Source organism: Pseudorasbora parva, chromosome 7 (assembly GCF_024679245.1).
Source record: "Pseudorasbora parva isolate DD20220531a chromosome 7, ASM2467924v1, whole genome shotgun sequence".
NCBI classification, from domain to species: domain Eukaryota; kingdom Metazoa; phylum Chordata; class Actinopteri; order Cypriniformes; family Gobionidae; genus Pseudorasbora; species Pseudorasbora parva.
This window is the reverse complement of record NC_090178.1, coordinates 11,439,656-11,467,210: the sequence shown is the minus strand read 5'-3', so window position 1 is coordinate 11,467,210 and position 27,555 is coordinate 11,439,656. Positions and strand designations below refer to the sequence as shown.

Genomic DNA, 27,555 nt, shown 5'->3' with positions numbered 1-27,555 from the left:
GTTATTTTAATCCAATCCGCAAATTCGTTTGAAGAACCAAATCAGCCAGATCAGTTATCACAATTAGAAGATCTGGGATCGGTCAAATCAACCCAGATGTATTAAGCGAGGTACAAAAGAATGACCCCAGGAGAAATACAATCATATGGGAGGGAATTAAAACAAATCATTCTGATGAAAGACTTTGGCTCAGATATTTCAGAATGAAAGTTATGGGAGATTTTATTGCGAATCGAGGTATTTATTCAGTAAATGTGTTTCCATTGTAGTTTTTATGCACATCTTATCAGATGGAGAGAAAAAAGAAGAAGCTCCACCCTCAATAGAGCTCTTAAAGGGTTAGTTCACCCAAAAATGAAATTTGTCATTTAACTCCTCTCCCTAATGTTGTTCCACACCTGTAAGACCTCCGTTCATCTTCAGAACACAGTTTAAGATATTTTATATTTAGTCCGAGAGTGTGTGCAAGTGTATGCACACTATACTGTCCATGTCCAGAAAGGGAATAAAAACATCATCAAAGTAGTCCATATGTGACATCAGACCGTTTGTCAAACTCACATGACATTGACGATCCGAATAATGAATCAATACGCTGATTCCTAACCATTTGAATTTTTATTTGAGGACTGAAAACAAACAGGGAAGAGAAGACAATGCTGAATAAAGTCGTAATTTTTGGACCAAAATTAATTTTTGATGCTTCAAGAGATTCTAATTAACTAACTGATGACACATATGGACTACTTTGATGATGTTTTTATTCCCTTTCTGGACATGGACAGTATAGTGTGCATACACTTGGATACGCTCTCGGACTAAATATAAAATATCTTAAATTGTGTTCTAAAGATGAACGGAGGTCTTATGGGTGCGCAACAACATTAGGGCGAGTCATTAATGACATCAATTTCCTTTTTGAGTGAACTTACCCTTTAAGTTTGTTATGTGCATTTTTAGAATGTACAGCATTTCCATACAGCATATTTGGCAATATCCAAAATGTGCATAAAAACAGGTGGGTGGAATCATAACTAGAGATATGTTACCTAAAATAAAAATATACAAAAACATGCAAATTTCATACGTGTCATGTATTTATTAACATTTCAAGTGCGTGCCATGTTTTTATTAACATTTTAAGTGCGTGTCATATATTTATTAACATTTTAAGTGCAATTAAGCTGTGAAAACTCCAACTGAAAATTTCTTTACCAAGTCCTCTTTGTTTAATCCAAACCAAATACCTCCTCAAATATTCTGTGAGGCTCGATAAATTTGTCTTTTTCTGGCACCACCACAGTCGAGTCTGGCACAAAATGACGTGGTCCAATCTCAGCTGCCGGTGTGGTTATTACTTGAACAAAGCCTGTTCCTACCTCCTCTGACAGGAATGGAGTTGTTTGCTCTTCCTCGACTATGCTCAAATCAGACTCCATGACCCAGGGCTCACTGGTGATGACCTTACTGGACACTGTACATGAATTCATGAAAAATGGCTTGATGTGAAACCTGGTTACATCCATGATGTAGGGCAAGACTTTTACAAGCATTATAGAATTTACCCCCAATGCTATGAAAAGATCTACACTGATCAGGCATAACATTATGACTACTGACAGGTGAAGTGAATAACAATGATTATCTCATCACAGCACCTTTTAGTGGGTGGATATATTAGGCAGGAAGTGAACATTTTGTCTTCAAATGTGTTAGAAGCAGAAACAAAACGGGCAAACATAAGGATTTGAGTATGTTTGACAAGGGCCAAATTGTCATAGCATCTCCAAAACTGCAGCTCTTGTGGGGTGTTCCCGGTCTGCAGTGGTCAGAATCTATCAAAATAGGTCCAAGGAAGGAACAGTGGTGAACTGGCAACAGGGTCATGGGTGGCCAAGGCTCACTGATACACGTGAGGAGCGAAGGTCCATATGTTCCGATCGAACAGACAAGCTACAGTAGTTCAAACTGCTCAAGAAGTTAATGCTGGTTCTGATAGAAAGGTGTCAGAAGACACAGTGCATCACAGATTGTTGCGTATGGGGCTGCATAGCCGCACACCAGTCAGGGTGCCCATGTTGACCTCTGTCCACCGCCAAAAGCACCAACAGTGGGCACGTGAGCATCAAAACTGGACCATGGAGCAATGGAAGTCTGGTCTGATTAATCATGCTTTTACATCACGTGGATGGCTGGGTGCGGACCGCTTACCTAGGGAACACATGGCACCAGGATGCACTATGGGAAGAAAGCAAGCCAGCAGAGGCAGTGTGATCCTTCGGGCAATGTTCTGTTGATAGGTGCCAGATACCAGATACCACAGCACACCTTGAGGGGTCTAGTGGAGTCCATGCCTCGATGGATCAGGGCTGTTTTTGGCAGCAAAAGGGGTACCGACACAATATGTAGAAGGTGGTCATAATGTTATGTCTGATTGGTGTATATACCAACAACGAACTTCATGAAGACTCAATATTAAAAATGTTAAAACTAGAGTCACTTGAGGTTTCTCACCAGAGAGGTCAGAAGACAGACACGTGGAGTCGCAGCAGAGGCACACAGCATGTGAACTGTATAATTCTTCCCATCTGAAGAAGAAATGATTCTAATTAGTACCAATTCGGTACAATCAGTTTTCAATTATCACAATACAACCAAAACTCAATATACCGTTTGGTTGACTGGTTGTAAGTGCAGGACTTTGCACTTGCCGTTGGATTTAAACTTCCGACTGATATTTCACAATGCATGTAAAGATGCTGAGAATAAAAAGAACATGCAACCTTAATAAACAGACTCAACGTTTATTCTGAAAAAAGAAAAGAAAAAACAAACAAGAGCCTGACCCTCTTATTCATAGAAGCATGCAACATTTTTCTGAAATTGTATGACATTAGCTTGCCATTTTGGCTTTTTATTTTACCTTTCCCAACATTCCATTGAATAGAAATGCATCCAGTGAGAAGCGCACAATGTTCCTTTGTCCACTTTGTATGAATCTGGACCATGTACTGCTCATGCTATCAATTAAACACCTGAAATAAAAAAAAGGGCATGAATCGCATCAAGGTTTGTCTTGAATTTCCCCCTAACCCTAAGGTTGGGCATATGTAATAACAGCCATCCAATATTGATACGCAGTTGTTTGCCGAGTTTTATTTTGATACATAAGGCTGTTACGTCCATCACGGCTCAAAAAGCATGATACAGGGGAATGAGGTGCTCATACTCGAGGAGGAAAAATAAAACAGCCTCATTTTATCCAGAGGCCCAAAAATCTGCAATTTGATGCAGTTGCTGAGATTTACATGGCCAAAGAGTAAAATAAAATTCAGATTCTTTATAAAATTATAGATACATAAAATGCATATAAATATCTACTGTCACTCTCCTAATAATAATTCTTAGTCAGATGATGTTTGAAGGATGTGCAAATAAACATCCCTCAAAAGCCTGAATTTTATACAATTTAACAAGATTTTTCTAAACAATATGCTGTATGGAAAATCAAGGTCAACCAAATTAAAGACATGTACCACAACCTGAAGGGGGACGTATTAGACTACTAAATGCTTTGCTTGCTAAAAAGGTTTAAACTATCAATCAGATGACAGAAGACATGTTGTAGATTTTTTACAGGTACAGGATTTTAAGCAAAGATATGATACAGTGATACAGTAGACTTTATAGGGTTAAATGAAGAAAGGGTTACCCATAGTTTTCAATGACTGTAAATCGTGGTGTGGACAGATGAGAACTGGTGATGGTCACGTAACATGAGTCCACAAACAGCCTCTCGTCCTCAGCAAGATGGGGTCCGTCTGCCTGAAAGTACATGGGGTGACCAAGGGTGTACTCTTCTGTGGGGGATAATCTTCTCCAATGCTCTAAAAGACAGAGAGGTGATGATTCAATGACTGAAACAAAATAGAGTACTAATTTTATTCCTCAAACCTTATTTACCATCACGGGGGGTTAGTACAACGCTGTCCACAGTTCTCAGGGGCTTGAAGTGGTTCTGAAGTCTGATTTGTGGTATGTAACCAATTTTGTATGAGTAATGATATCTGTAGGGGGGTTAAAAAAAATCCACAGTTAACAGATTCACAAAACAGACAAGTTTAGGTGGAACATACAGTAAAAGTTCTATGCAAAATGTTTAGGCATGTTAGTATTTTCACCCCTCAAAAAATTGTTACGCCAGTTATTTACACCGGTCAGGCATAACATTATAACCACTGACAGGTGAAGTGAATAACACTGATTATCTCCTCATCACGGCACCTGTTAGACGGTGGGATATATAGAGTTTGGACAACTATAGACCCCTCGCCTTAGCCAGCATTCTTTCGAAGGTGTTAGAAAAGATGCTCCTAGATCATACATGGGCAACATACGGCCCGGGGGCCAGACCCGGCCCGCATAGTGCTTCAATCCGGCTCCCACGATGCGCTTGATGTGCTGGCAATTTGGATGAAAGTTAAATTGTTGTACTCAGGATTACAAATGAAATGTTTAAACTTTTGATCGTTCTGTCTCCAGCCCTGTTTAACCTATACATGGGCAGCCTGTCGAAACAGTTGGGGAAGTGTAAGACAAGTTGTCTGAAAGTGAACACTCTGTTAAACCATCTGATGCATGCAGATGATTTGGCTATTATATCCCCCAGCACTGATGGGTTCCAGCAGCTGTTGGATGTATGCTATGAGAATGGGGTGAGAACTGATGTACAGTACAATGCAAACAAGAGTGTTGTATTGATATGTAGTACCAAGGAGGATCAGAAGTTGCACTTTCCAATGGTTTACCTGTCAGGGCAATCACTCTGTGTATCTAACTGTACGAAATACCTTGGGCACATCATCACTGACAAGATGTGTATAGGCAGAGACGAATGTTGTATGTCCAAGCAAACATATTAGTTCGGATATTCCATCAGTGTTCTGATGATGTGAAAGTGAGCTTGTTTCGTACATACTGCACCCCTATGCATGCAGCCCCATTGTGGATCAGCTACAAAAAAAAAAGAGACCCTGTGCAAACTTCAGGTAGCATATAATGACTGCCTGAGGATACTGCTGAAAAACCCCAGGAGTAGCAGTGCAAGTAAGCTCTTTTGTGACTCAAGGCTAAGAACTTTACAGGCTCTCGTGAGGAACCTAATGTTTAAGTTCATGTCCCGACTTGATGAGTCTCAAAACTGTACTATAATGAAGCTCAAGCCCTAGGTGCAGCTCCGTCAGATATCAATCATATTTGTGGAAACATTGGTATGGGTGCAGGCGCCCGGCAAATGAGTCCCGTCCCGTCATAATAAAAGTCCCGGTATTCGCAAGGCGGGTATTTGTTTAACAATCGCTCCAGCAGCTTTGCTCAGGTCCATAACACTCGGTCCTGCTCTGCTTTAGACTACAGTAACGTTAATAACCGCATGCATGAACGTGATTGCTGCCCGAGTCCTATTTTTCACCGGCTGTGATGAGAAGACCACATCTCCCAAGATGCTGCGCTCACACTTTGCGTCATCAAACTACGCATTTGTTTTGCATAGGCGCCCTCCAGTGGACAAAAGCTGCATAGTGCACCTTTAAGGCTCTCACAAATCAAAGTATGTCTGTATGTGTGTATTTATGCCTTGTTTTTTTCTTTATGTTGTATGTCTTGTTGTTGGGCCAAGAGCCTAATAAAGTTTATATAAGGCAGCAAGTGAACATTTTGTCCTCAATGTTGATGTCTTATAAGCAGGAAAAATGGGCAAATGTAAGGATTTGAGCGAGTTTTACAAGGGCCAAAATGTGATGGCTAGACGACTGGGTTAGAGCATCTCCAAAACTGCAGCTCTTGTGGGGTGTTCCCAGTCTGCAGTGGTTAGTATCTATCAAAAGATGTCCAAGGAAGGAACAGTGGTGAAAACTGGCCACAGGGTCATGGGTGGCCAAGGCTCATTGATGCACATAGGGATTGATGTAGATGGACTCGATGATGGTGAGACCAGAAGTGGATCATACCAGCTGTTGTCATAGTACTTGTGCATACACAAAAACTCAATGGATTACTACAAATAATGTCAAAAGGAATGTTTGGAAATGTAAACTGATATTTCCTAATGACACACTACAGCAACTTTTCTATGTGAAAATACTAACATGATTAAGACTTTTGCCAAGTACTGTATTTACAATCAAAACATATCTTGGACAACTAAAGACACACCGATTTACCTGTTAAAGTGACACTCAACAGGGAGCGAGAAAGGCACGGCACGGCGGATTGGCCCCAGGTCCACCACTGGCGAGTATCTCAGTATGTTGGAATATGTTACTCTATTGTTTACTAACTGCATTCAAAAAAGACAAAGATAATTTCACAGCAAAGTTTATCAAGTGAATATGGAGGCCCTGAGTTCAACTATGAGTTGAGCAGGACAAAGGGAATTTTGTGACTGTCAGTTTACTTGTTTACTGTATTTTTGCCAGACCATTTGCTTTGTAATCAATCTATCTTTCTATCTATCTATCTATCTATCTATCTATCTATCTATCTATCTATCTATCTATCTATCTATCTATCTATCTATCTATCTATCTATCTATCTATCTATCTATCTATCTATCAATCATAATATTTGCAAGCATTATAGTTATCCAATTACAAAGTAGCCTAATAGACAAAAATACTATAATGATCCAACACACCTGTCTTTTACTGGCACACTGCTCCATGTCGTAAATAAACACATGATAGTGCTTTGTAGTCTTGCTGATGTCACATGTTCCCAGTTTTAGCCCAGACTGCAAGCCATCGAGTCCTAATATCTGTTTGTCAACTTTAACGATCATTTTATTCATTTGACAAACGACATTTACTCCTTGGGATCGACCGCGGGGTTGGGAGCTCGTCTGTACTGTGGCGCGCGGGATGAGGACTTCTTTCGTCTCTTTGGGCAGTTGTTCGCGACCTGATGAATGCACTGGAGAGAACTGTTCTTTGTCCAAAAGGGGGATTCTAGAATGCTGGAAAATTGGAAGTTGCAAATATGGCGAACCAAGACGCTTAACAGCAGATCCGTCAAAATCTTCTCTAATGTCTGAGGACGAATTGCTCGCGTGCTTTGGCCCAGGTCGTAACGCGTACACATAGGTGGAGAAAAAGACCACTAAAGTAAATATTACTGGAAAATAAAGCTTCATATCCCTAAATAGCATCAATCTCACTCAAACAGTGTTGACAACCTTGAAAATATTTCACACAACCGAGATGGGTAATTAAAGCACCTGGAGAACTGATGTCCGATTCATTTCCACGAACCGGTTCTTCTGAACAGGTCTCAAAATAGATTCAGAGGTTATTTTACCTTATCACGTGATCTCTATCTAACAATATAAGAAATGCTTATATAATAATAATAATAATAATAATAATAATAATAATAATAATAATAATAATAATATTTAGAATTATTTAGATATTTATTATCAATTACACATGTATCATTTTAGTTAATCAATCGCACTTAGTTAATATAAACAGCCTATGAAGGTCATACAAACGAGCTTTAAAATCAATAAATAAAGCTATAAAAATTACTACATACATGTTCAATTTTCAAATGTTCAATTTACAGGCAGGACGAGGATCAACATTGGACCAGCGTTTGCTTGTTGGCGTCATAGACATAATATACGTAGACGCCCCATAGACTTACGCTGGAGCGGACGTATCAGCGCGGCGCCATCTTGGATGGGTCCCCAATGCGCTGCCCCACCATAGGCAGCGCCCCACCGAGGTAGATGTATTCTCAACTACAATGATCATAACTCCCCGAGTTTTTACTGGATTTTCACACGGTTTGGTTTGTTACAAACTGCAGAGACTTAGTTATGATACAGGACGCTGTCACACATTGAAAAATTCTGCTTTCATGTAGAAAGACTTTGTATTACGAGCTTTAACTAAGACATATGGTAAACTTTGACATATTAATAAATGTATAAATTAATGAATTTCATATTTTACTAAAAAAACAGTTTGATTGTTCATTTGAATTTATTTCTCTCTCTCATACACACAGGCATATTGATAAATGTATAATTTTTATATTTTAATAAAGAAACAAGTTTGATTTTTCACTTAGATTTATTTCTCTCTCTCTCTCTCACACACACACACACACACACACACACACACACACACACACACACACACACACCTTCTGTAACACATAAGCTCCCATACTGTACCAGCTCAGAATTATTATTTTTTTAAAGGCCAAAAGTAAACGCTATAATTCCAGGTCATTCCAGCATCTTACATTGCCCTGTCAGGCTTGCAACTGGGACTGGAGAGCTAAAATCCTTTAAAAAGAACTGTTTTCCACAACTTCTTGCGTATGCTTGCACTCTGTAACTCCAGGGTAGTTAATTTTGCGATGTGTTGCAACCTTACTTTGTGAAATAGGCCTACAGACACCACAAATGACACAAGCATGAAATTATAATGATGTATAAATTGTAAAATAACCTAAATTATTGTTCAATTTTACTTTTGAAATGTAATCCCATGCGATCTGGTATCAATATTGCGTTATTGCAACCGTAAGCTGCAGAACAAACAGGCATAATTGCTCGCTCTCCATTGACTCTGAATGCTAGCGTTGAGTGAAGAGACCCAACCAATATGGTGGTGACGCTGGATCACGCTCCAGCACATCATGGGGCGTCTACGTATATGATGTCTATGGTTGGCGTGAGCTGAAGGAGGTGGGCCCGACCGATGCTGTCATGCTTGTTATGGTGATTACCTACCACTCAAACATTGAACTGAAGTATCATATAGATTCTATAAAACGGTAACCAATAGACTGCTATAATGACGCTAGCATGTAAACGTGAGCATCGCGATTATTTGGCGTTTGAAAAAAATAAAACCCATGAAATTATATTCATATGACATGCTGAAGCATATGCCACTGCCTGTATCTGGGATGAAGACATTTCACACGCGACGCCAGAAGAACACCTGCATGTGAACTCCTCCTGCAGTGTTCAGGGGAACTGTTAGTGCTGCACCAACCCGCGGGGCCGCTTTTATGAATTATTTGGCCCACCCCGCACCGCACCACTGTATATATTTTTACAACCCGCCGCGCACCCGCGACCATTAAATAGACATACGGGGTCCGTGGGTTGAGACGACCCGCACATCACTAGTTCAGGGCTGTCAGGGTTGTCATGTCAACAAATGCACACGTGATGGCATCCCCTGTTGTAGGATGACAAGAGTTTACGACAGTAGTTGAGGACATTATTTTTTCTAAACTGTAGGGGGACCACGAGAGCAAAAGTTGTGCACCCAGTGCTGCTTTAATGCAAAGAGTAGCTCCTAATAACAAAATTCTAAGACATTTCTTAGAAATGTGGGCGTTTACTCTTAAAATTAACTAAAAAATCCTAGTAAAAAGAAAAGTAATTCAGAAAGCATCTTAACCCTTAAAAGAGGTCTTAAGGTCAAATTTGTTAGGAAAACGGACGAGGACTTTTAAGAGGCTTAAGAGTTTCTTTAGCAGCGGAGAAAATGGCAGAGAGACAGAGGGAGAAGAAATATGTTGCAGACAATGGATGAAAATAATGAAAATTAGATCGTGCAGGGATCATGTTTGTGATGGATCTTATTAGAGACACGCTAACATGACAGTGCAGGAATGCCATAGCGCCAGAAATGAAAGTAATTACTATATTTGGCAACTGGGAAAATGCAACAATGCAGCAGTGAGATTTAGGTCTGTCACAACCTTCTGTAAGCAGAGTGATCAAACACAATTACAGCACTTTCAGAACCTCATATTGTGCCACATTTCATTTAATTTCCACTGGACATTCCCACCTTGCAGGCTCAAAAAACTACATTTATGAATATAGCAGGCTTCCCTGGTGTTGTCGGAGTAATTGATGGAACCCACATCCAAATTATTGCACTGTTGGAAGACGTGGACGTTTATGTTAATAGAAAGAGTGGAACAATGTTTATAATTCTAAGCCAATCAAATACCTTAACGTAAGTATTAAATTAACAGCATGGTAAATAATAAAAGGATTTATATACATAATGTGTGTGTGTGTATGTATGAGTGAGAGAAGACGGTAAAAATAGAACAATTTGTAGGCCTAATTTCAAAGTTAAATAGACCCTATACTTAAAAGCGCTCCTTTTTCCCCCTTTTTGGACAACCAAACAATCACAGTCTTCAAAAGACTGTGTCATACGTAGCAACGGGGTCAGCCCGGCCTCTTCACTAAGATAAAAGTTTTTGTATTTTCCTTGCTCATAGTTGCTCTCAGATCGGTCCCGAATAGCTCTTAAACTAAGACTCCTACGTAAAAGTTAAGCTAATTTAGGAGTTTTCTGAGGACTCTTAGAATCTTTATGAATACGGGCCCTGAACTCAGGATCAAAGCCCAATCCTGATTGGTTTGGTTTTGTCAACTCAAAACTAATCCTGTAACCCTGAGTGTGTGCAGATTTTATTTATCTATTATAACTTTTATGTTGTTTTGGTCCCTTTCCTTATAAAGGTCCAGAAATGCATCTTTTGTGTGGGGGTCAAGCTTTTTAAGAAGGACCTGGTTGCAGCCTGCAGATCGGGTGTTGCCCCGTCCCTAAACATTTCTGCGGCAGCAGTAGTGTACTTGGAGTTTTTTTGCCATGTGGCTTTTTTAATTATATGATGTCATTACGTTGCTGTCTTGCCACCAGCCAATTGCTGATTGTGGTTCTGAATATTGATGCATCTGTGAAATGGATTTTGGTGTAAAATGTGACCTGTAAGATTTACCCCTCAAAATTAAATTGTTCATTCAATGAGAGGCATCAAAAGGTCACATCAAATCAAAATGATTTTAATATTCTGACATTACAGTGGATGTTAGTACAATGAATAATTATGCATGAATAACACCTGGATGTCATTAGGTTTTGCACATTTCTGAATTCAGTTGAATCCTTGACCACAACACTGACTTTAAGAATGTATGCAAGATCTTTTGCCCCACAGATGCAAAACAGGTCCATCAAGGATCCTAAAACAGAAATAAATAAAACTCAATATAAAGGATCACTTATAAAGTGCAGCTAAATTCAGAATAAATTAATTAAACATTATACCTTCAAGAACGATCTCAAACATCAGTCCCCCATTTGTTCCTCACTGGTTAAGTTAATGTTCATCTTTGTCCACTCCATTGGTTCTTGTTCGGCATTTAAAAATATTTCTTCATCGATCACCATGTGTGAGGGTACTGTGCTTTGTACATGCATGTTCTTCTCAAAACCATCAGGCTGCATTTTATTTTTGGAAGGTTCTTCTCTGGTAATGTCAAGAAGTTCATTTTGTCCACTCTCGCTGGACCCTTTGTCTTCATTACTATCTTCCAAAAGCTCTCCTATCAAATGAACGCTTGACTGTTTAGTTCTCCCAGCATCATCCTCAAACTCTACAACCCTTTCCATCTGTTCCCCAACAAACATTTCTTTTTTAGAATGATCCCCCTCATCATCCTTTAACTCTATAGCAGAGTTAGCAGTTTCCTTTGCCCCAGCAATTACATCTAAATCCTCATCTAAGTTTTTAATGGGTATCTTTTCATTTTCCTTTTTTGCTTTCATTTGTTTTTGAGTTTCGGACATAATCTCCACAGTGTTACCACCTTCTTCCTCTTCACCAATTCCTTCTGTGCTCTTGAGTCTCCCAGCATCCTCCTCGAACTCTACAACCCTTTCCATCTGTTCTCCAACAGACATTACTTTTTCAGAAGGATCCCCCTCATCATTTAACTCTTCATCAGTTGTTTCTTCTGTCCCAACAATTACCTCTACATTCTCATCCAAGGCTTTCATGGGCATCTTTCCATTTTCCTCTTTTGATTTCATTTGTTTTTCAGTATCGGTCACATTATCCACAGTGTAACAATCTTCTCCCTCTTCACCGATTCCTTCTGTGCTCTTGAGTCTCCCAGCATCCTCCTTGAACTCTACAATCTTATCCATCTGTTCCCCAACAGACATTACTTTTCCAGAACGATCCCCCTCATCATTTAACTCTACATCAGTTTCGGTCCCAACAATTACCTCTACATCCTCATCCAAGTCTTTCATGGGCATATTTCCATTTTCCTCTTTTGATTCCATTTGTTTTTCAGTATCAGTCACATCATCCACAGCGTAACCATCTTCTTCCTCTTCACCGATTCCTTTTGCGCTTTTCACCTCCTCTGTGTACTCCTGAACACCGACCAATTCTTCCTTAGTCTTGCTAAATGATCGTGCACCCTTGTCCCAAATCCAGGGTAGACTTGTTATCAGAGATTGTGTCACCTGGGGCAAAGAAGCTGTTGCAAAAGCAAGAACAAAACATTGATGCATAGTGCTTTTATGTAATGATATTATCTGATGCCTTCAACTTACAAGTTGCTTTAATTTCACAGGTTGAATCACAACAAGCACAAACTGATGCATCGGTGTAGAGTTCATCCCACCTGTTGGTACAGGATAAGATTAAAGATTGAATCAAGGTTCTCTGCCTTTACACAGTATGTATGTTGCACATTCAATTATTCACCTTCTCTCTTTATTGTTATAGGTACAGGACTTTGCTGTGGGACTTGTGGAATTGTGAACTGATATTGTGCAATGCAGGTAAAATTGCTGTAAAAATGAGGAAAAATGCAATCAACACATACAATCATATAAAATGTAGCTAGATCATGGATAGAAAGAAGATGGGCAAATTGTCACATGTTTTATATGCTGTAATTTCTCATACAATCAAATTAATTCTCCCAGCCAAATTATGGATTTGATAATCTTGTTCATTAACTTTTTAATTGTTGTCATTTCATATATTTCAGCAAAAACAAAAAATAATAATTTGATTTGTTTTGCATGTTTAGCTGAAAAGGCCACCAAATATCCTGATTTGTTTTGGAAGATGCTTTTATTTTAGATAAATATTTAGAAATTGATTATTTTCTAATGAATGTCGATAAACAGCAGGTTTCCTTTTATGACCGCTTGCTTCATATAGTGTAACAAAATGACCCATATCCGTAGGTCAGTGCGTGTTAAATCAGTTAAAGTGTTATTTCACCCAAAAATGAAACTGATGTCATTAATGACTCACCCTAATATTGTTGCGCACCTGTAAGACCTCCATTCATCTTCAGAACACAGTTTAAGATATTTTATATTAGTCCGAGAGTGTATGACAATGCTGAATATAGTCGTAGTTTTTGTGATTTTGGACCAAAATGTATTTTTGCTTATAATTAATTAACTAACTGATGTCACAGATGAACTACTTTGATGATGTTAATATAACCTTACTGGACATTCTGCACAGTATAGTGTGCAGACACTTGGATACGCTCTCGGACTAAATAAAAAATATCTTAAACTGTGTTCTGAAGATGAACGGAGGTCTTATGCGTGCACAACGACATTAGGGTGAGTCATTAATAACATGAACTTAAAGGGGGGGTGAAATGCTGTTTCATGCATACTGATCTTTTTACACTGTTAAAGACTTGGAATCCCATACTAAACATAGACAAAGTTTCAAAAGTTAAGGTGGACGTTTGATGGGAGTATTTCTTTGTCAAAAATACTACTTCCGGTTAGTCATAAGTTTCGGCAAGTTTTTTGAGATCATGCCTTTGACGTTAATGGGGGCGGAATTTCCTTGTATGGGCCTTACGGACAATTCTACCGGAAGAGCGTGAGAGAGAGAGAGAGCGAAAGTAACAGGCTACGCCCATCAAAGCGCTGGCTTGTAGGACGCTGCACAGGTGATGTGCACATAACAATGTCACCAAAAAAGTGCGTTTATGGTTGCCAGACCAAGACAGTCCTGCACAGATTCCCCAAAAACCCCGCGTTAAGGCAACAGTGGATGTAATTTGCTTTTCCGGATCAGCAACTGAGTTGCGCGAATGTTTATATCTGTTCGCTGCATTTCGGTGCCGACTGTTTCATAAACAAGGCCCAGCTCGACACAGGATTTTCCGATCGCCTAATGCTGAAGGATGGAGCAGTCCCAACGATAAAGGTCCCAATGTTAGAACCGCAGGCGGTGAGTAAGACTGCTTCAAATGTCTGTGTTTTTGCCTATGCTCATCAAGTAGCCCAAGCATGATCACGTATAGTTAATTGATCAATGGAGCATGCGATGTGTAGTGCGTGTACATTTGTTTAGCTGGCCACTATATGTGTAACTTTATGTTTGTGTATTGTAAAAGCACTCCAAACAACAATACACAAAGAGGGGGGAAATATGTTGAACTAAATAAGCACGCTTCTTCATTCAAATGCGCTACTATTCCGTGTCTTTCTATGTAAACACTAACGTTAACTAGCCTGCCGTGCAAAACCAGTCTGCTTACTGTCTACACAAACCACGCGTAAACACACAAACACACGTGCACAACTGCACTTCCCACATGTACACCTTCAAAGACAAAAATACGACGATATAATTCAAGTATAAATATGTAAATAACACAAGCCGCTAAGCATATTATATAGTTAGTGTATAACTTGTACCACATAGAGACGTCCTGCTCTAGTCGTTTTTGCTGCTGCTCCTGTTCAACTGCAGCCTCTGGGTCTGATTCCGGATCATAGATGTATGGCTGTATCTGATTAAAAGCCATATTTTTATTTTGAATAAAGTTTTTTTCCCACTGTTAGGGATGACACAGCTTTACGACGCACTCGACTCAACACAATAGCAGCAGCGAGCACACGTCATTATTTAGCTCCGCTCACACGACACGCCCCCACCCGCTCGGCTTTTTTCGGAAAGACTCGGAACAGCGCATCTTTCTTATATAATTATAAAAAAAATAAAGACTTTTCGGAGATATGCAGGATGCAATGCTACTCTATAGGTACTCAAGATTGACATGACACTGACTGAAACTGAGTGTTTCACCCCCCCTTTAATTTTTGGGTGAACTAACCCTTTAATTATTCCTCTATTTTGTTAGCAATGCCCAACTTCCAATGATCCAGTCAATTCTCAAAGAATGAAATCAAGCCACGCCCTATATTTCTCTCATTTTAGAAGCAGTTTCACTCAGCTATACATCACAATAGAGGAAAACAAAGAGAAAAAAAAATCATGACTTCCACTTCATACCGACTTTAATATCCCACTATTTATTTGCAGTCAAGACTTCAAGTTATGGAACTACGAATAAACTGAATTGTAAAACCAACCCCACCGTAAAAATAAAGCCCCTTTAAGACAAGTCATTTAACTCGGCAGCCATCTTTGAAATGCCTCTCTTTGAATGGGAAGCATCAAATTCGCCAAAAAGTTTGCCAAGCTGACGATTACACGACAATTACATATCTTTTTTGAAATAACAAATTAAATCTGACAACAACGGTCTCATAAATTGTGTTTCAAAATCTGACAACAACGGTCTCAATTGTGTTTCTAAACCAAGGGTCCCCAATCTTGGTCCTGGAGGGCCACTGCCCTGCAGAGTTTAGCTCCAACCCCAATCAAACACACCTAAAACAGCTAATCGATGCTAGTCAATGCCTTTATAGGTGTGTTTGATTGGGGTTGGAGCTAAACTCTGCAGGGCAGTGGGCCTCCAGGACCGAGTTTGGGGACTCCTGTTCTAAACGTTCGAAATCATGACAACAACAAAAAAAATTTTTTTTTTTAATTAATGTTTTTTTTTTTGCCTGGACAAACCTAATGAGCATGCACAATCCTAAACATGCATCCCAGAACACTGCTTGTTTTAAGGCAGCTGAAGTAACACAATGACTTTACTAATCAATGATTGGTTCGTTCCTTTAGAAGGAGGGGCTTATTTGCCATATTGGGCGTCACACGCTCTCATGTTTATAAGTAATCTGAGTGCACAGTCTTACTAAAAGTCTTTGCAAATAATCACTGGAGTTAAGTGACAACTAGCCCCAATCTCCCCTATATATACACAGTATAAGACTCATTAAAGAATGAAAACATTACCGTGCCAGTAACTTGGGGGAGTAAAAATGCATCAACTGAAAACCTTATAATATTCGACTGTCTTTGGAAAAAGCAGGAGAGACTTCCTTGTCTTCTGCTGTCCTCCATACACCTGAAAATGAGGTTTGGCGTTTATTTTTTCTTTCTCCATTTTAAGGCCAGGGGCCTATGGCACAAAACTAGGATAAGGGATTAAGCCAGGATATATTGGTGATCCTGGCTCAGTTTATCCGCTAATATACAGTTATCTTTCATTATTGTTATCGTTCTTGGTGTGAGTTGCATTTTCTTGGCGTTATCGTTTTTGGTGTTTTGCATACAGATGACAAGATCACCAAGATATCCCGGCTAAATCCCTTATCCTAGGTTTATGCAATAGGCCCCTGGTTTCACAGACAGGTCTTAGCTTAAGCCAGGATTAGGCATTAAAGTAGCTTTTATAAACATGCTTTAGAAACAAATTACTGGTGTGCATCTTGAGACAAAAGAATGCCACTTTTAGTTTTAAGATCTATCAGTTCTAGTTGCTTTTGGTTAAAACAGATCAAACATGCATTTTAGTCTAGGACTAGGTTTAAAGGGATAGATCACCCAAAATGACAATTACCCCATGATTTACTCACCTTCAAATCAAGCCATCCTAGGAGTATATGACATTCTTCTTTCAGACAAATACAAATTGGACTTGTATAAAAATGACCTGGCTACTCCAAGCTTTTCCTGAAAGTAAATAGAAACAAATGGGAGCCCAAAATTTGAAGCCCCAAAAAGTGCATCAATTAATTATAAAAGTAATCCACACAGCTCTGGTGGGTTATTAAAGGCCTTCTGAAGCAAAAAAATGCATTTTTGTAAGACAAATATCCATATTTAAAACTTTAATATCTAGCTTTCGCCAGACCGCCTTCTGTATTAGAGTTACGAAGAAAGAGTAACGCCTCTTGCAGTTTAAAACGCTTATGCTACATCTGACGTCACGTCAGTTAAAGGTGCACTATGAAACTTTCCGTCCACTGGAGGGCACCTATTCAAAACAAAGGCGTAGTTTGATGATGCCAAGTTTGAGCGCAGCATCTTGGGACATGTGGTCTTCACCTCACAGCCGGTGGAAAATAGGACTCGGGCAGAAATCATGTTCATGGATGCGGTTATTAACATTACTGTAGTGTGAAGCAGAGCAGGAGCGAGTTTTGAGGAGCTGAGCACGGCTGGTGGAGCAATTGTTACACAAATACCCGCCTCGTGAACAGCGGGACTTTTATTATGACGGGACACAGTCGCCGGGCACCTGCACTTCCGCTTTTCCGGTCATAATTATAAGGTAAAGCAGCTCTGTTTATCATATTAGATACATTAATGTGTGTTTAAAATGATGTTATAACGTTACTTTGTGCATTCGCTCGGCGCTGCTGTGACATGTTAACACTGCTAAGAGTAAAGCTCTTCTGCCACATAAAACTGAGGGAAACGCAGATATGACGCAATTGACAGGCGACTCCCTCAAACGCTGCTGAAACGTCCCGGGTCCTTGGTTAAAATAGCAATTCTCTCACAATTTACATATGGGATATTGTATTATTTTACTGCAAAAATACTACATAGTGCACCTTTAAGCCTTTTCCCTAAATTGAATACAAGGCGGTCTGGCGAGAGCTAGATATTTTACTTTCTAAAGTTCTTAATATAGATATTTTTCTTAAACAAATCCGTTCACTTCAGAAGGCCTTTTTAACCCCCTGGAGTCATATGGATTAATTTTATAATGGATGGATGCACTTTTTTTGGGCATCAAATTTTGGGCTCCCATTCACTGCCATTATAATGGTTAATTTTTAAAAAAATTGTATTTGTCTGAAAGAATAATGTCATATACACCTAGAATGGGCTAAGGTTGAGTTAATCATGGGGTGATTTTCATTTTTGGGTGAACTATCCCTGCAAGCCTTGTCTGTGAAACAGGGGCTAAAAATCTTTATGTTAAATAAAAGCAGTGTGTGCCAAATAACTTACCCATAATTATAAATAACATTGTGTTGTGGGGTGGACTTTGGGTCTTTGGATGCTGTTGCATAGCAGGAGTCAACAAAAATCCTTTCGTCTTTGGACGTATGAGCAGCACTGACTTCAAAATACATGGGCTCCCCAAGCACAAAACTCCTATTTTCCTCAAGTTCTTCCCAGCGTTCTAAAGTTCACACAGTTTTATAGACTGGTGGGCACCAACATCATATTAAGGGGTCAAACAAAACAGAAAATTATATAGGAGGAGAGAAAAGGTTACCGTTGCACACAGAAATGCTAAACTTGGCCCTGCGCTCAAAAATCTTGTGAAACATGCGTTCCCTTGGCACAGGCAGGAAGCCTATTTTGTAGGAATAATGAAATCTAGAAATTGGAAAAACAAACAGATGAGGTGCATTTCATTTCCAAGTCCAGAAACCTCTTCAGATTCCTGGTTTACCTGTTGTACAGGCACTGGATGTTTAACGTAAGAGGCACCGCTCGGATGACTGCCCCCTGAGGCTTTGGTGTAAAGTGCAGCGTGTTAGAATACATGATCTTGCCGTTCAACATCTGAGGATGAGCAAACATGGTAGAACAACAATCAAACCAAGGTGAACACAATGAAGTCACCATGAATTCATTTTTTTTTAAAGGTATATTGCAGTATTTATTATAAATTATCCATGCACATCACTTTTTAATGTGCACTCAATCTTTAATCAAAAAATGATGAAAAACCTGTGTGTATATGTATTTTAATTTATATAAAATCAAATGTACACATTCTACTACATACCTTCTGTAGTGTCATTGATAGTTTTTCCCGTTTTAGAAATTACATTACAACCTATCAACAACTGCACAAATTGCATAGTTTCATGTTTGGGTCTCTGAATAACTCTGAATAAAGTAAAGCTTTATATTCTCCTATATCAAATCATCAGCCATACAGGATGTATCAAATAAGAAAGGCCTGCTCAACAAAAAACACATATGCAAACTATTAAGATTATTACAAGAGGATCTGACATACCATTTAGAGAATTTTACATGATCGTATAGGCTATTTTTTCTAGTTTCCTAAACAATGGTCAGGAATCGTGATTAATCACAAATCTTGACAACTTTAAACAATTCACCGTTAATATGATTCTTCATATTTACAAAGAAAGACTATCCTTTCTTTCAACTGAATATTTTACTGGTAATATTTTGCACACATTTATGAATTAACACTAAATATAGGCAGCAAAATGCTTATAATTTAGAAACCTTTTTGACAAAAGCTGACCTTTAAGATTTTTTTTATTTTTTTATCTTAGAACTATAAATAACTACTTACCGTTAAAGAGCTATCGCAGTCATTGAGGTTGTAATGGAAATACAAGAATAGCTTATCGGAGCGAGAGACAGGACATGTTCCCAGGTGAAACGAAGACGGTGAACTTTTGAAGCCCAGTAGGTTCTTATTAATGCGCACCGAGATCTTACTATAACCACACCAAACCTCTACGCCACGAGCATTACGCACGGGGGACACTTTGGTTAACTGGGGGTTCAACTGAGGAATTAGAAGACTAGTCAGAAGATTTGGTAATTGTCGTCTCCCGGGGAAAGGTCTGAACAGCTCCATGTCAACGAGAGGAGCTGGAACATGTTGGAACATTGGGAAAACGTGATATGGTCGCATAACCGGGGGGTTCTTCATAAACTCAATATCTTCTGTCCACGGCCTGACCGCGCCTGGCATGGGTTGCATGGCAAGGACTTGCTGCTCCGTGGATACGACGTTGCTATATTCTTGCTGACCCCCGGTCCCATAACTGTAAGCTTCGGCGATGCACATTATGTCAAGAAAGTACAAAAAACAACAAAAACACAAACTCCTGCGCTCCATGATAGCCATTAACTCTTAAATGTGGTATAAAGGAAATAAATAAAACGCCGATGAGTAGAACGCTAGGCGCCACCTGTTGATTGATGACGTAACGGCTAATTACTTGTTTGTAACGAATCGGTTCCTTCGAACTGTTTTAAAAAAACGTCATTACGTAATCTCGCGTCACATTTTCTCTAAACGTATATATAAACAAACAGCAATAAGTGCTTATAAGGCTTCAATTCGACGTTTAGAGAAAATGTTAAATATATATATATATATATATATATATATATATATATATATATATATATATATATATATATATATATATATATATATATATATAACAGTATTGCAGCCTATACATACAACATAGCAGATAGGCCTATAGTACAGAAATCCATTTACAACTTCTGGCAACTTCCATAACAATTATTTTTTTCCAAAACATACTTATTAAAGCCAAATGTATTTCTTATGCATTTTTTTTTTACATTCTTGCTAAAAAGTTAATAAATTAATTTGAGCTAGATCGTTCGGTACAAACAAAAACCTCTCGCACCGAATCAGTGCGATTCGCAAGTGTCGTTCATAGCCGTTTAGTGAACCGGTTTAACCGATTCATTAAAAAAATGATTCGACTCAAATGAACAATTTATCAACAAATCGACGAGTATGCGCATTTGCTACTGGGTCTAATTTTTGTTCTCTCGACCTCCCAAAATATTAATTAAAATAAAATCAGTTATAGGGCTACCGCATGAAATTTAGCTTTTTTTTTTCTTTCAAAGATTTCAACACAAAAATTGTGGTTTGTAACTTACATGTGTAGTTAGAAGCAGATCCAAAACTACAGCAAATAGGGGTGTGGAACACAACGACCAGTAATAGACTTGTCAGTTTCTAGGAAAGGTCTTAACATGAGCACTTAATATAGTCTAATGCATTCCAGCGCTTGATATAAGTGAAAACAATACATTTGAAGGACAGCTTCCAGTAACTTCTGATTTGTAGTAAATACATCAGCCAGCTGAAGGCTATAAGGTGTTACACCTAAACCAAACCAGTATGAACTTCTTAATAACATATCAGTGTTCTCAATAAAATATAATTTTTAGATGCTCCTCCACTTCAACAGAAATTTTGGTTTATGTTAGGGTTTTATTGAGAGGTGACAGAGCAACAATTTGTCCCCGTAACCCCTCCATTTATAGATATATATTTCCTATACTCTTCAATAATGACCGAGCAGACACAAGCATCTGTAGTTGTGTTATAAGCAGCTCAGAAACAGTTTATCAGTGCTCAGACACGTTTCTGACAGTGCATGGTGAGTGTGACATTTATATGGTGAGCAACGTCTGCTAAACATAACAAGATTAGAGGACCTACAGAGGCAACTCTCTCTTTAATAAAGAAACCAAAACTGATGATATCATAATACTTCAGACATTATGTTCTCATGAAGGATGAAGTTGAAAAAAATGACAAAGTAAAGAAGCCAGTGAGGCCAATTACAAGTTTTAACTGGTTATTAAGAACATAAAGGACAGCAGTCATCATCACTGATCTGAGCAGAATAAGGTAGTTTGCAGGTCCTGATGCCTCAAAGGTTGCAGGTTCGAATCCCAGTCATTAGAATTAAACTCGAAAATGACATTTCACCCTAACATTGCTTTAACGTTTAACTGGATGATGCATGGATGCTATGTACACAGATTACAATGGATGAAGATGTCATCAGTTAATTAAATATATGGTATTGGTCAGTCATACTGAATGAGGCTCGCATCCAATATGAAGTTCTCACATGATGTTTGAATTGTCATGGATTTCTACACAGTTGCATGAGGCTTGAATTTTAGCTATACATATAATAAACCTTGATCAAACTCCTATAATCCTCTTCTGTTCAATTCCGTCCAGTGGCTGACCAATAAATCGAGGCACTTGTTTAATACCATGTTTCCGTTACATAATATAAATGTCAAGCTTTAACCTGTACCAAGAAAGAAAGCAAACAAAAAACAGCAGAAAACAGATTTTTCTTTTTTTTCTTTTTTCCTTGTTAAATAGTAATAAATACATGAGATGCAGTGGTTTATTTTTCATTTTTCTGAAGCAGGAGGGTTAAAAAGTTCTCATTTTTATTTATTTATTTATTTATTCATTTATTTATTTATCTGTCTGTTTTCTTTAGCAGCAATCCGAACATGGTTGAGAGTGGAGATAGCAGCCGAGAGAGTAGTTGTTCACTTTTTTGACTTGATGGCAAACAGCACTCACAGAGTGTTGTGAAGGAGGAAGGGGAGGAGGGGGAGAATAAAGACAAGAGAAAGCAAAATGAGAGGCAGGAAATGAAGTCAGAGTGGGAGGGTCTGCAGTCAGGAGGGCATGACAGTGTCCCTTCATAATGAAGTATTCCGCCCTCCTGCTAAATCTCACCCCAAACTCTTCCTTCCAAACAAAAACATGGGGTAAGCAAGAAAATAAAGAGAAAGAGTAAGAGTAAAAGAGAGAGAGACAGTAAAAGAGAGAGAGAGAGAGCGAGAGAGAGAGAGAGAGAGCGAGCTACAGCAAGATTTGGCTTAGCATATCCAGAGTTGATACAAATGTGTTAACGCTTTCATTGTTTTCTGTCCAAAACAAAGAGGGTTAGAAAAAAGATAGAAAGAGACAGAAACCAAAGTAAGAAAGGGGTGAGAGAGAGAGAGAGAGTCTAGTGAGATGGTGAAGAAGAAGAAGAAGGCAGACTATTTTTTTAAACGAACAACAGGGAAGCATTTTGGTTTTCCTTCTGGCAAAATGTTTTGATGTTTTTCAAGACTTTCCTGTATCACTTCCTCCTTTATGTGAAGTCGAGTTACGTTCCCCCTCTCCTCGTGAAAGCGGCTCATGATTCAGCCTCCTCCTCTAGTTGTTAGTTGGTGTTTCTCACTGTGTGGCGACTAAAAACAGTTTCTGTCATTTGCTTTATTTCATTCGTAGGATTTGTTTCATAGTTTGAGATATATAAGCCAGTGTGTCAAGCGAGATAAAGACTGGAAACATTAAAAAAAAGTAACAAAAATGTGTGAGTGTATGTCTTGTGTGTGTATGTTTGTGTGTGGGTTATGCTCAACTAGAAAAAAAGCAACCAAAAACAACAAAATGAAGCCAAGAAAAAAAACTCAAACCCAGTTTGTTTGTTTTCTATGCATAAGTATCATCTGTCTGAGCCAAAAAACAAAAAACAAAACAAAAAAACAACTGTATAAATAAAACATTGAATAAATAAACCCCAAAATACCCACCTCTCAATTTAGATCTCTTTCTAATCCCTTCTCCCACTCCTTATGTAGTGATTCTTAATAAATTAAAAATTTACAATTACGGCAAAACCTCCAGAAAAAAACAAACAAACCGAAATTTTTAAAAAAAGGATAAGGTACTCTCTCCCGCTGCTGTCATCTTGACAAAAACATTCAATTATTTCGACACAAAACGCTCCTTCTCCTCACCCCCAAAAAAACGGCAACAAAAAAAAAAATCTCTCGCTGCAAACCTGCCCTGAAATCACATAAAATCAAATAACAAACGTTCTGAAACCTTCTTTTGCAACTTCTTCGCTCGCTGCTCTTCTCCTTCAATTAAAGAAAAACAAACAAACAAACAGAAAAATAACGATAAAAATAGTTTCAAATCCCTCCCTCGACCTTCTCCCCATGCAAAACCAAAACAACGAAACGAAAAAGAAAAAAACGAAAAATCAACTGTCTGATATTTCACAAGTTTTTCTCTGCGATTCTGTTACGTGTGGGCGCGCGTGTGTGTGTCGTACGTTTACTACGAGTCGTGTGTGTGTGTACATGTGGCGCTTTTGTCACTGTTATGTTGTCGTTAAAATTTTCGTATGGCTTTTGGAATTTGTTCAAGATTTATCAAGAGTTGGCTGCACTCTGACCGCTCCCACTCCCGCTGCCGCACACTGCCATCATGGCGGACTCCTCAGAGTCCGGCCGCCCCCCAGCTCCCCCGACTCCTCTGGGCGGGGGCCCCCCGGTTAGCATTCCCCCCACTCCGACGCTTCCCTGCGGTGGGTTGTTATTGTTGTTGCTGCCGGCGTAGCACGGAGGGATGTATCCCAAACTGGAGGCAGCGACCATGCTGTCCTGGGAGGCTGGGGCCTGGGGCAACTGTTGCTGGGAAGCGGAAGGGGGCTGCTGGGGGGCCATGACTGTCCTAGTCCGAAAGGCAGAGAGGCCCAGGTGGAGGTTGGAGGAGCCGTACTGACTGGAGTCCAAGCTCGACGGGGGCGGCTGCATGATGGAAGACTGACCCAGGTGGTGGTGGTGGGTGAGGCTGAGCTCGATGCTGTCCTGCATCTGCGGGGAGGAGACGGGCATCAGTGCCGGGCCCTGCTGGCCCTGCGAGGCCTGGCCCTGCGGCTGGTTCTGCTGCTGCTGCTGTTGCCGGAGCTGTCTGCCGTTGCTGTGGTGGCTGCCGTAGATGGGGTGGGGATGGTGCGGCTCCATCATACCCCCCATGTTGCCCAGGAAGTGGCGCGAGTGCTGCGTGGCTGCAGGCTTGTGCAACAGCAGCTGTGGGTAGGAGGAGTCGCTGCCGCTGTTGGACAGCTGACCCATGCTGCTGTCCCCTCCTGGCCAGATGCGCAACTGCTGTTGAGACGGAGCCTGGAGGGAGAAGAAGCGAACAGAGGGAATCAAGACAAGTCGTTTTGGCATCTTAACCAGGAGCTGTGCAGTGCGCTAGAACAATCACTTACTTGTGGGCTCTGCATCTCATAGTCTGTGTGAGTGACTGCACTGTTGTAGTACCGGTTACTGTACCGGTAATTTCGGTTGTCATTGGAAGAACCGCTAGATCCACCTGTGTTGGGAGCAAAAACAGAGCTGTAAAATGAGTCATTTTCTTGTTTTACTATCCCCAAGCAACAGGTCTAATGGTCAGTCACACTACACTTTTCATTCCACTGACATTTATAAGCATGCAAACATAGGAGACAGGAAACACACGATACAACGGAATTTGCCAATTCGAATAGTAAAAGATCGATACCTCTTAGCTTAATTAAAAGAAAACAAACTTTAAACATGCAAGATCCAGTACACTTGAGGCGATTGCATATTTTTTATTTATTACAACGCTCTTTGAAATGCTTGATTCTGATTGGTCAGTTGCAACGTGCTGTCGACAATAGCCACAATCATCCGAGAATCTGAAGCCGGCCTTCTTTAACATCTCGTATCACAACATGGTCACGCTCGCTCTTGTTTCATGCAAACGCAGCTGGTGCCATCTCGTGCATCAGTTATCAAATGTATTTACTGTAACACTATACTGCAGTAGGTCTATGGTAATCTTGTTTCTACCACTGTATATTATCCTTTAAATGTCTTGTTATTATAAACTTGTTCCCTCGTCTAGGCTCAAAGCTGCCAGGGATCGTTTTTTTCTTTGCAGAAGCTTTGTCTTTAATGAGTTATAAATATATCAATTCAAATCAATATTTTGTGTCTAATTATTTACTAAGTGGCAAAAAGCCATGTAATAAGTAGGATAATGTACATCCAGCTGGACACAATCTGGATCCCATACTTTTTGGATGTTTGTATTTATTTTTTAAAAAGATGAATCCGTTGCAGAGTCTGTATAAATCTTGTATGCTCAAAGTCTAGTGTGATCGCGGCATTACACACTTACCGGAGCTAGAGACGGAGCTAGTGGTGGAGGTGGAGTGGCTGTGGTCCATGGCAGGGCTGGTGGAGGTCGAGCTGCTGGTGTTGGTGCCTTCATCCGTCGTCTTCTTAAAGAAGTTGTGCTGCAGCGCGTAAAAGGGCGTGATGCGCGTCTTGGGATCGTAGTCCAGCATGCGCAGGATCAGGTCCTTGAACTTCAGGTAGTCGCAGGGCGCGTGGCCCTGTTCTCCAGCTCGCCTCCCCCCTGGACCTCCCGTCTCCACCCCCAGGATCTCGTGCAGTCGCCGCGTGGCAGGTGGTTTATATTCCTGGAGTGACGAATCAACATAGAGGAAGGGAAGAGAATGAGGCACAAACAAGTGGCATTTAGTGAAGTGCTGATAACAGTTCAAATGTCATCACTTTTAAACATTTAACTATCAGTTTAAGAACATATTATACTGGCCAAGCTGTATGATCAATAAATAGATAAATCTAAATTCAGTAGAATAAACTTGCTATATATTATTAATTAAATACTATAAAGTCAACATGAAATGGCACTTGTAACACACTTCTGAGTGAAACTGAATAGTTATTAGGGGACATTTTTTATTAGGACTGACTGAAACATTAGAAGTAGGTTTCATACTTCTCACAAGTGTTCCATATCAAAATGGAGCCTAATGCGAACTCTTCGGAATAATGTGTATTGGAAAGTAAATTCTCATTTCATGTTGACTTTAATAGGAAACTATTCAGTCCAAGAAATTATGAATGAATGCAGGTGAAGCGGACTGAATGTGAGATATGTTTGTGGGTTTGTGGGAATAATGACATTTGCATAAGAGCTGTCATACAGGGCTCAACAATGAGACTTTTAGAAAGAATTTCAGGTGAGAGAACTACACAAAACCATAAATAACCATATGTCATTATAATTTTCCAGTTGTGTTTATCAATTTCTACAGGCCATGGAAATACAATAAAGATGATTTCCAGTTATTATGCTAAAATAAAAGCATAAAAGTCTACTACAAATAATGTATTCTTGTAGTAAACTCTCTTCTTTTTCTTGAAATATTACAATATTTTTGAAACAAATGTATTGCTAAAAAAAAAAAAATTCTGTTGAGCCCTGTCATATAAACAGCTTGAGACCCTTTGACACTGACCCTATTCTGTGCTATTATACACAGCATCCTGGTCCATAAATACTACAATAAAGACTTAAAATATACCAACAGCTGCATTGTAAAAGAGCACAAAGCAAAGCTTTCAAATGTTTTTCTCTATTGTACACACAGGAGCACAAAATGCGTGCTGGAGCATTTGAGGTGAGTCTCTGGATGAGTTGGCAGTAAATGCCAGACATTAATCCTGTAAAACAAAGTGTATTAGGACCTCATCCAGACTTTTACCCTCCACCTGCTATCAGCTTTGCGTCTTAATCTGCGGCCACATACGTACACACACACACACACACACACGCACACACACACACCCACCACATTCTTAACCTGATGCTACTTTCACTTATCTTCACTGGAAACAGGGTCATTCTATCTACTGGCTGCACTCTCTTAACCTGTGACCCATGCGTGTCGCTGACTAGACTGAGAGCTGCTAACAAGTAGGGCATTTTTTTTCTTACAACATTGCATCCACACTGTAAATCTTTAAACTGATAGTTTAGTAACACTTTACAAAGAGGTTCCATTTGTTAAAACGAGTTAGTACACTAAGAAATAACATCAATAAATAATGAACTTTTTATTATTATCTGGCATTAACACAGACTAATAAATGTTGTTTGGCCTTTTAGATCTAATTAGCTAATGCATTAACAAATTAAAGTGAACAAATGGAACCTTTTATTTTCACTACTGTTCAAATGTTTGGGGTCGGTATTATTTTTTTCACGTTTTTTGTAACATCTATGCTCAGAT

At 39.4% G+C, this 27,555-nt stretch overlaps 3 protein-coding genes across 6 annotated transcripts in view; all 3 read right to left on the bottom strand.

Annotated features, from left to right (window-relative positions):
* Window positions 1-1,095: 1,095 nt before the first annotated feature.
* On the bottom strand, window positions 1,096-7,311 carry zp3d.2 (zona pellucida glycoprotein 3d tandem duplicate 2). The gene is made up of 8 exons (XM_067449558.1): window positions 6,696-7,311; window positions 6,222-6,337; window positions 3,964-4,067; window positions 3,713-3,887; window positions 2,924-3,035; window positions 2,671-2,759; window positions 2,515-2,588; window positions 1,096-1,474 (listed from the first exon to the last, which is right to left on the bottom strand). The coding sequence occupies exons 1-8, from the start codon at window positions 7,203-7,205 to the stop codon at window positions 1,230-1,232; spliced, it is 1,425 nt and encodes a 474-aa protein (XP_067305659.1). The 5' UTR covers window positions 7,206-7,311; the 3' UTR covers window positions 1,096-1,229.
* A 3,568-nt stretch (window positions 7,312-10,879) lies between these two features.
* On the bottom strand, window positions 10,880-20,039 carry zp3d.1 (zona pellucida glycoprotein 3d tandem duplicate 1). Its single transcript, XM_067449557.1, has 9 exons — window positions 19,389-20,039; window positions 18,504-18,616; window positions 18,324-18,427; window positions 18,053-18,227; window positions 16,043-16,154; window positions 12,614-12,699; window positions 12,460-12,530; window positions 11,161-12,383; window positions 10,880-11,075 (listed from the first exon to the last, which is right to left on the bottom strand). The coding sequence occupies exons 1-8, from the start codon at window positions 19,950-19,952 to the stop codon at window positions 11,182-11,184; spliced, it is 2,427 nt and encodes an 808-aa protein (XP_067305658.1). The 5' UTR covers window positions 19,953-20,039; the 3' UTR covers window positions 10,880-11,075; window positions 11,161-11,181.
* A 1,278-nt stretch (window positions 20,040-21,317) lies between these two features.
* The window catches only part of dyrk1b (dual-specificity tyrosine-(Y)-phosphorylation regulated kinase 1B), a 42,938-nt gene continuing 36,700 nt past the window's right edge, over window positions 21,318-27,555 (bottom strand). For all 4 annotated transcript variants that reach the window (XM_067448131.1, XM_067448132.1, XM_067448129.1 and 1 more), the window contains exons 9-11: window positions 25,632-25,935; window positions 24,694-24,797; window positions 21,318-24,601 (exon numbers count right to left, since the gene is read on the bottom strand). In XM_067448131.1, the coding sequence (XP_067304232.1) occupies window positions 23,849-24,601; window positions 24,694-24,797; window positions 25,632-25,935 (1,161 nt within the window). In that variant the 3' untranslated portion in view covers window positions 21,318-23,848. The remainder of the gene's footprint in view (window positions 24,602-24,693; window positions 24,798-25,631; window positions 25,936-27,555) is intronic.

Excerpts from the sequence above, each read along its gene's own strand:
- zp3d.2 (XM_067449558.1), bottom strand. The coding sequence starts at position 7,205 with ATGCTATTTAGGGATATGAAGCTTTATTTTCCAGTAATATTTACTTTA. Across the intron at positions 4,068-6,221 it reads GTTGAGTGTCACTTTAACAG|ATATCATTACTCATACAAAA; the intron begins GTAAATCGGTGT and ends ACCCCCCTACAG. Across the intron at positions 1,475-2,514 it reads TCTGTCTTCTGACCTCTCTG|TGTCCAGTAAGGTCATCACC; the intron begins GTGAGAAACCTC and ends ATTCATGTACAG.
- zp3d.1 (XM_067449557.1), bottom strand. The coding sequence starts at position 19,952 with ATGGCTATCATGGAGCGCAGGAGTTTGTGTTTTTGTTGTTTTTTGTAC. Across the intron at positions 18,617-19,388 it reads ACTGCGATAGCTCTTTAACG|ATGTTGAACGGCAAGATCAT; the intron begins GTAAGTAGTTAT and ends GCTCATCCTCAG. Across the intron at positions 18,228-18,323 it reads TAGCATTTCTGTGTGCAACG|AACGCTGGGAAGAACTTGAG; the intron begins GTAACCTTTTCT and ends TGTGAACTTTAG.